Source organism: Toxorhynchites rutilus, chromosome 2 (assembly GCF_029784135.1).
Source record: "Toxorhynchites rutilus septentrionalis strain SRP chromosome 2, ASM2978413v1, whole genome shotgun sequence".
Taxonomy (NCBI): Eukaryota; Metazoa; Arthropoda; class Insecta; order Diptera; family Culicidae; genus Toxorhynchites; species Toxorhynchites rutilus.
Genome location: NC_073745.1, coordinates 5,533,882 through 5,542,175, shown reverse-complemented (window position 1 = coordinate 5,542,175; position 8,294 = coordinate 5,533,882). Strand labels below are relative to the sequence as shown.

The following is an 8,294-nucleotide window of genomic DNA, read 5'->3' as shown; positions in this document are numbered from 1 at the left end:
CAAAAGTACATTTACCCTCCCCCACCGGTGAGAGATCTACTGTGCGCTGTAGATAGGCAAAATCTGTTAAGTGCTACCATTTCACTGGCCCTTTTGACAGCCGTTTTCGACGGCGAAGAAAAACCTTCGGTCCAGCATATACGGCCAACTGGCTCGTACATGTTATGGTCCTTCGAGCCGGATCGAAGGACAACCCGGTCGAGAGGACTAGTGCGTGAGTGGTGGCGATCTTTCTGTTTCGTGCGACCGTGTGATAGCAAACACTCCGTAGAAATTGCGCCATTGCATTGGTGTCGTTAGTGGTCAAAAATTGCGCCAAGTGCCGTGTAGCAGTCCATTTTGCTTGATCTCATTTGTGTGGCGAGTGAGAGTCGTTGACCCATTACTACAGACATTGTACTATTCCCCGTAGTAAGAATAGTGTGTGATCGCCGGCAAGCAAAGCATTGTTGCTGTGCTGGACCTTTGAAAGGGAGAAAAGTGTGCTGCAATTAGCCAGGTACAATTTGTCGCTAGTGTGGCACAAATTAAAGTTGTTTCGCAAGTGATTTTTCGATAGTTTTGACCTTGTTGGTGGCAAGGCAGAAGCGATTGACACTGAAGTGACTACAGTGATAGTGTTTGCACCGATCCGAGATTTCGCGACGCAATTCGTGTATTCGCCGGGAAGGATTTTCGTCCGCGTCGGGAAGGAGAAATTCGTTTTCGTCCGCGTCGGGAAGGATTATTTTCGTATACGTTACCGCGATCGTTCCACGTTAAATCGGTGCAAAAATGCCAGACAAAAAGGTGGAAAAACGACTGGCTGATTTGGGAGTTATGAAGAAAGGCATATTTGTCCATCGTGATGGTGTGGAGAAATTTGTGAACGACTTTCAAGAAGCGCGTGATTCATGTCAGGTTCGGATCGAATCTCTGGATCGAGTATATCATGAATTTTTGGAAGTGCAAAGTGAAATTGAACAATTGGACGATGAAGAGCAGTTAAATAGACACCTGTCGGAACGAGCGGACTTCGAAGCGCGTTATTGCACGGTGAAGGGATTCTTGCTGTCCAAGCGATCCGCAGATGCCAATCAAGCGGCCCTGAATGCATCGTTCCATCATCCACCAGCAAACCAAGGTACATTTCACCTTAGGCTTCCGCAAATAGATCTTTCCAAGTTCAATGGGGATTTCTCAAAGTGGTTGTCGTTTCGAGACACCTACACCTCGATGGTGCACTCGAGCGCCGACATTCGTACCGTGGCGAAACTCCAATATCTCATCCAGTCACTAGAGGGCGAGGCACGCAAGCCGTTCGAGAGCGTGGATATCGAGGCCGATAATTACGGTGCCGTTTGGGACGCCCTGCTAAAAAGGTATGACAACCGCAGATTTTTGAAAAAGCAGCTCTTCCGTAGTATCTACGACTTCTCATCGCTCAAGAGAGAATCCGCCAACGAGTTACATGAGCTCGTGGACGAGTTCCAGCGCCACGTGAAGGCCCTTGCCAAGTTAGGTGAACCCGTCGAGCATTGGGACACACCTCTTGTAAACATCCTGTCCTACAAGCTCGATCCAGCTACTCTTCGCGCGTGGGAGGAAAAGACAAGCCAGCAAGATGACGTCAAGTACAACGACTTTGTTGAGTTTCTGTACCAGCGGGTACGAATTCTGAAATCTGTGGCAACCGATCTACTACAACGTTCCCAACCGGTTCAAACAAAGGTGGCCGGCAACGTTGTTCCTCCGAAGAAGTACACCCAATCCAAGGACGATGCCAACGCTGCTGCATCCGATAGTAGATCAAACCTTCCTTCGTGTTACGCTTGTTCCGGTAAACATTTCCTCTTCCAATGTCAAGTTTTCGCCAAAATGCCCGTCAGCCAACGAAGAGAGCTGGTATCCCAACGGAAGATTTGCTGGAACTGCTTCCGAAGTGGCCACCAAGCAAGACACTGTTCCTCGAAGTTTACCTGCCGAATCTGTCGAGATCGGCATCATACGCTGCTACACGATCCATCCCAGTCTAGTAAGAGCTCATGTACTCCTGCCATAGCATCGAATCTTACCGAAACGACACAAGATCCACCCATGTTGGCTATCCCAGGGTCGTCTACCTCCTACCAACAAGTAAGCATGTCGGTTCAGTCCCAAGCCAGCACGGTTCTCCTCGAAACAGTCATTCTCGAAGTCGTCGACGATAATGGACACGTTTTCCAAGCCCGAGCTCTTTTAGATTCCGCTTCGATGTCGCATTTCATGTCCAAAAATCTTGCGAACCTGCTCTCCAACTCCCAATCCAAGGTTGATGTGTCCGTAGCTGGAATCGGACAATCCCACCGGAAGATCAAGCGTGCAGTAACCACCACAATCCAGTCAAGAGTCGCGTCTTTCTCTATGAAGCTTCAATTCCTCGTTATCGAGCATCCCACGGCTGACCTACCCACCATGTACGTCCAAATCTCTTCGTGGAACCTCCCTAATGTGCAGTTGGCTGATCCTGCGTTCCACATTCCCAACAAGATTGATTTGGTAATCGGTGGTGAAGCGTATTGGGACCTACACACCGGTAAGAAACTTGACCTAGGCCCAGGTCTTCCCTACATCATCGAGACGTACTTAGGTTGGACATTCTGCGGTTCAACTTCCCAAGATTCCTCCAACTCAATGGTGTGTACCATATCCAGCACTGATGCCCTGTTGGATGCAACTCTACAAAGGTTTTGGGAGATCGAGACGATTCCGAACCAATCCGTCCATTCCAGCACGGAGAAGGCCTGCGAAGAGCTCTATGCAGCAACAACAACTCGTGACTCTACCGGGCGATACGTAGTTCGCCTACCCAAAACGAACAATCCGGACGTCTTCTTGGGAAATTCGGAATCCATCGCCGAACGCCGATTCCTCAGCTTAGAACGCCGTCTCGAGCGTGACCCCAGCATGAAATCATCCTATCACCAATTCATGGAGGAGTATGAGCGTCTCGGTCACATGATACATCTGAACGAACCCGTGGACAACTCGATTCCACACTGTTATCTCCCACATCATCCCGTATTCAAGCTATCGAGTACCACAACGAAGACGAGAGTCGTGTTTGATGCAGCGTGCAAGACAGCATCGGGATATTCCTTGAATGACCTCCTACTCGTCGGACCTGTCGTTCAAGACGATTTGTTGTCACTCATCATGCGCTTTTGTTTCTACCCCATTGCCCTGAACGGTGACGTCGAGAAGATGTACCGTCAGATGCTTCTTCACAAGGCAGACCGACCGTACCAGAGGATCAAATGGCGTACTGATGCATCCCAACCGATAGCTACCTACGAGTTGCAAACCGTGACCTACGGCACTGCTTCTGCCCCATATTTGGCCACAAAAACTCTCCAAAAATTGGCGAGTGATGCGGCCCACTTATTTCCTTCCGCTGCGGAACCAGTAGCCAACGATTTCTACGTAGACGACTTTCTGTCAGGTGCCGATGATGTCGAGTCAGCCATCCGAATTCGACGTGAAGTATCAGCGATGCTTGGTTCTGCTGGAATCCCGATGAAGAAGTGGGCTTCGAATTCCGTCGAAGTCCTTGAAGACATTCCACCCGAAGACCGTTCAATCCAGCCGTGGCATGATTTGCAAGATCCTCAATCCGTCAGCACTCTCGGTCTAATCTGGGAGCCTATAACCGATATCTTTCGGTTCAAGGTACAGTTGCCGCTGCCGGCTGCTGTACTCACCAAACGTAGAATCATGTCCTACGTGGCCCAAATTTTTATACCCATTGGGACTAGTAGGTCCAGCCGTTACGAAAGCGAAGCTGTTCATGCAGTGCCTGTGGACACTGAAATCCTCCGACAACGAACGCTACGATTGGGACCAACCATTACCTTCAAAGCTACAGCAAGAGTGGAAAGAGTTCCACAGTACCATTGATCTTCTTCGAGAAGTTCGAATTCCACGGTTTGCTTCCTTCGCCGGAGCCGTCAGCATCGAACTCCATTTCTTCGCTGATGCTTCAGACAAGGCTTACGGCACGTGTTGCTATGTTCGTGCGCAATCTGCCCAGGAAGTATCCGTGAAACTGTTGGTCTCCAAGTCTAAAGTTTCACCCCTAGCAGTACGTCATACTATAGCTCGATTAGAGTTATGCGCAGCTCATCTTTCCATGCAGCTGTACAAGAAAGTCGCTTCGTCATTGAGAGTTGTTCCACCTGCCTTCTTCTGGTCGGACTCCACCACCGTGATACAGTGGCTTCGATCATCACCTGGACGTTGGAAAACGTTCGTAGCCAACCGTGTGAGTCAAATTCATTCTTCTACCCCAATCGATAAGTGGAATCACGTTGCTGGTTCGGACAACCCAGCTGATGACATCTCCAGAGGATTGGATCCAGCCGAACGTCTCAACAAGGCAAGGTGGTGGAATGGTCCATCCTGGTTAAAATCTCCTCCTGAGCTCTGGCCAATAGGAGCACTCCCAACGAAAGAAACCGTCGAAGTATCCCATGAATGCCGTAAAATTCCCATTGTAGCAATGACAGCCATCCAAAGCACTTTCCACGAAGACCTGTTCTCCAAATATTCCAGTTTTTCTAAACTTCGTCGTATGGTCGCATGGTGGTTGCGATATCTGCAAGCTCTTCGTGAACGTGCAATCGTTCGTCATTCCAAAGCGATCAGTCCTGGAATACCGAAATGATCCAATGAGCCGTGTAACCCCCTCAATTCCGATGAACTCCTATCAGCCGAGCGAATCCTATGTAAATTAGCGCAGTTAGAGAGCTTCCAAGAAGAGCGTAATGATCTCGTTGTACGTACGAGCGTATCCAAATCAAGTCCGTTGAAGTGGTTGAAGCCCTATGTTGATGTATTCGGACTGATTCGCGTAGGAGGACGGCTAGACAATGCTGATTTATCTGAGTCCACCAAGCACCCGATTGTCCTGAGCGGCAAGCATCCATTAGCGAGTATGCTCGCTGTGCACTACCACAAAACACTTCTTCACGCTGGCCCACATTTAATGCTGTCAACTGTCCGCCAGAAATATTGGATTCCCGGCGGACGAAACCTCATTAGACGCACCTATCATCAGTGCATCACTTGCTTCCGTAGCAAGCCGCAGTTGATTCGGCAAACCATAGCAGATCTACCTGCATCCCGTGTCACTCCAACGCGTCCATTCTCCGTCTGTGGCGTAGATTACTGCGGTCCATTCTATGTCAAGTCGGCAATCCGGAAACGAGGCCCAACGAAGGTATATGTGGCAATTTTCATTTGCTTCTCTACACGCTCTGTCCACATTGAGCTCGTGAGTGACCTCACGACTGCCGCATTCGTCGCCGCACTGCGTCGACTGATAGCTCGAAGGGGGAAGGTTACCGAGCTGCACTCCGACAACGCCACGACCTTCAAGGGAGCTTCGCACGCCATGCATCGCGTGTATCGAATGCTGAAGCAGAACGACGTTGACCGGAACCAAATCTTTTCCTGGTGCGCAAATAATGAGATCCGGTGGAGATTCATCCCGCCCCGTGCACCTCATTTTGGAGGACTGTGGGAGGCTGCGGTGAAGTCCGCGAAGACCCACCTACTCAAGGAGATTGGCAATACCAGTCTTGCCTACGAGGGGATGCTCACCTTACTAGCGCAGGTCGAGATGTGCCTCAATTCGCGTCCATTAACGCCACTGTCGTCGGAGCCATCAGACCTGGAAGCCTTGACACCCGGTCACTTCCTGGTGGGCTCAAACCTTCAATCCGTTCTCGAAGATACATTCATCAATATTCCCGAAAACCGGCTCAATCATTGGGAGCAAACTCAGCGTCACCTCCAACGAATCTGGGCACGCTGGTACCCAGAATACATCCAGCAGCTGCAGTCCAGAGCTGCTCAAGGCTGCAAGTCACCCAGCAAGATCGAGATCGGACGGCTCGTCGTTGTCAAGGACGACTGCCTTCCACCTGCCCAATGGCCTCTTGGCAGAATCGTCAAGGTCCATCAAGGGAAGGACGGAATCGTCAGAGTGGTCACACTGAAGACTTCATCCTCGGACAACGTCGTGCGATCCGTAGCACGATTTGCATTGCTGCCAATATCCAGCAATCATTCCGATGCACACGTCGAACACAACTAGAGCAGTACTGAACTGGCTCGAGGCGCATGTCATCATAAACCAGGTAATTATGGTCTTCTTTTTTGTTTTATTGATGACGTCATCGAGTTCAACGCACTCAATCTACCAACTGCATCACTGCCGAGCAGCACCCAGTAGCACGATCAACCGATCAACCGATCAACCGAGAATCGAGCCAGCAATCCTCTCACGACGGTGCCAATTCATGATGCAGAAGTGTTAGTTATAAGAAGTGTGAATGCGTTGAAATGCTATTTCAAAGGTGGCCGGAATGTTGAGGCCCTATAGTATAATTCCCTACCCCATAGCAATAAGGCAACAATTAATAATATTACCCTAAAGCTACAGCTATACACACAAAATAGCAAGAGAGAGAGAGAGAGAGAGAGAGAGAGAGAGAGAGAGAGAGAGAGAGAAATTAGGAGAAATACCGTGTTCACCCGAACGATCGTGGTCAGTGGTCGATCTATATGACCACTGACCCCGAACCAAAAAAGTACAGTCAAAATACATTCCTCATTGCGATAACACGGTCGTCTTTCGTACAATATAACATTTCGTTGTAATATCATATCTTACAATTCCGAAAGTACCAATTGTAAATGGTATGTAAGTGCTTGTCCGCGACTTTGGTGAAAAAGTGGGAAAGCAAAAGTACATTTACCCTCCCCCACCGGTGAGAGATCTACTGTGCGCTGTAGATAGGCAAAATCTGTTAAGTGCTACCATTTCACTGGCCCTTTTGACAGCCGTTTTCGACGGCGAAGAAAGACCTTCGGTCCAGCATATACGGCCAACTGGCTCGTACACCATTAATACATACTTTTTTACTGGTATCACTGGTATCACAAACGTTAAAATTTGAGTTTCATGCCCTTTTAGTACATTTGGAATCAAATTTTTTTTTCGAAAACCCCGATTTCCTTTACTCCCCCCTTGGGTGATTTTTCGATTTTCTAAAAACTCAAACTTTGTCCGCTTTGTGCCACTCTCCCTTAAGTCGATTGAGCTAAAATTTGGCATAGGGTGTTTTTTTCGAGGTGGTGAACATTTTGTATAGGGTAACTTTTTGAACTTTTAGGGTCGATTTTTTCCCATACATTCATTGGCACCCTACTGTATATTGATGCTATATGTGGCATGGTACTCAAGAGTAACCAATACAACTCAGACGATGAGTTGAGAGACTGGTCCTGAATTCATGAGAAGCCAAAAGAAGTTATTAGTGATGGAAAACAAACAATTCGAAGAAATATATTGGCATTGTATAAATCACTAAATTAGAAATTAATCTATGATTGTCAAGCTTGAAAAGTTTACTTTTATATAATTTTCATTCGAACAAGATAACACTAGATAATTAGATAATTTTTTCATCTCTCTTTCTCAGCATGTGAACATTACCCTCTTGGCATTCGGCAATGCTTTCAATAAAATAAACCGTTTCATTTTTATACAACAGTATTCAATTTCCGGTTTTTATCTTCTCATATCTGGTATGCACAATTATACAAGAAATCAATGGAATCACAGGTGATTACATGGATGATTGCAGTGACCCTCTCCCACGAATAGAACATCTCAGACAATTTCAATATGAATAAGTATTTACAATAAGAAAGATTCCTACTGAAGATAGGGGAGAATCCAACCAATGATTTTCCAACAGGAACGGTGGAATTTTCCATACTGTGCAAGTGGAAAATTCCCTACACATAGCAGGTAGCCAGTAAGTTAGTTCTAACGTTTTTAAGAGTTCTGTACACCCTCACAGAGGGATCGAGGATTATAGAGAAAAAAATAAATCAGTTGATAGTTGAACATCGAGAAGAACAGTTGTTTCTCTCGATAGAACAAAAAAGAAAAGTGCCCCAGACCGCTCGGGCGTTACATTTGGTGACAGCGGTGGGATGCTGTCCAAGTGGGGACAGCAGCCCACCCATTAAGTAATTATTTGGATGCTAGCGCGAGTGCGTTATCGACAACCAATTTCAGTGTACGCGGCGCATTTTATTCTTCGAATCAAGAAGGATCTTTTGTTTTGACGTAGGACTACGTCTTTCATTTCTATACCGGGGTGTAAAATCAAAGTTTCGAAAACGAAAGCGTTACGCCGGAGAACGAGATTTTGAGCGTTAATAGCTCCTAAACAACTGAACGAAATGGTATGACAAACACT

General features: G+C 47.4%; 1 protein-coding gene across 1 annotated transcript; it reads left to right on the top strand.

Annotated features, from left to right (window-relative positions):
- The first annotated feature begins 774 nt into the window (after positions 1-774).
- Positions 775-6,115, top strand: LOC129764350 (uncharacterized). The gene is made up of 3 exons (XM_055763338.1): positions 775-3,724; positions 3,777-4,496; positions 4,728-6,115. The coding sequence occupies exons 1-3, from the start codon at positions 775-777 to the stop codon at positions 6,113-6,115; spliced, it is 5,058 nt and encodes a 1,685-aa protein (XP_055619313.1).
- Positions 6,116-8,294: the final 2,179 nt, after the last annotated feature.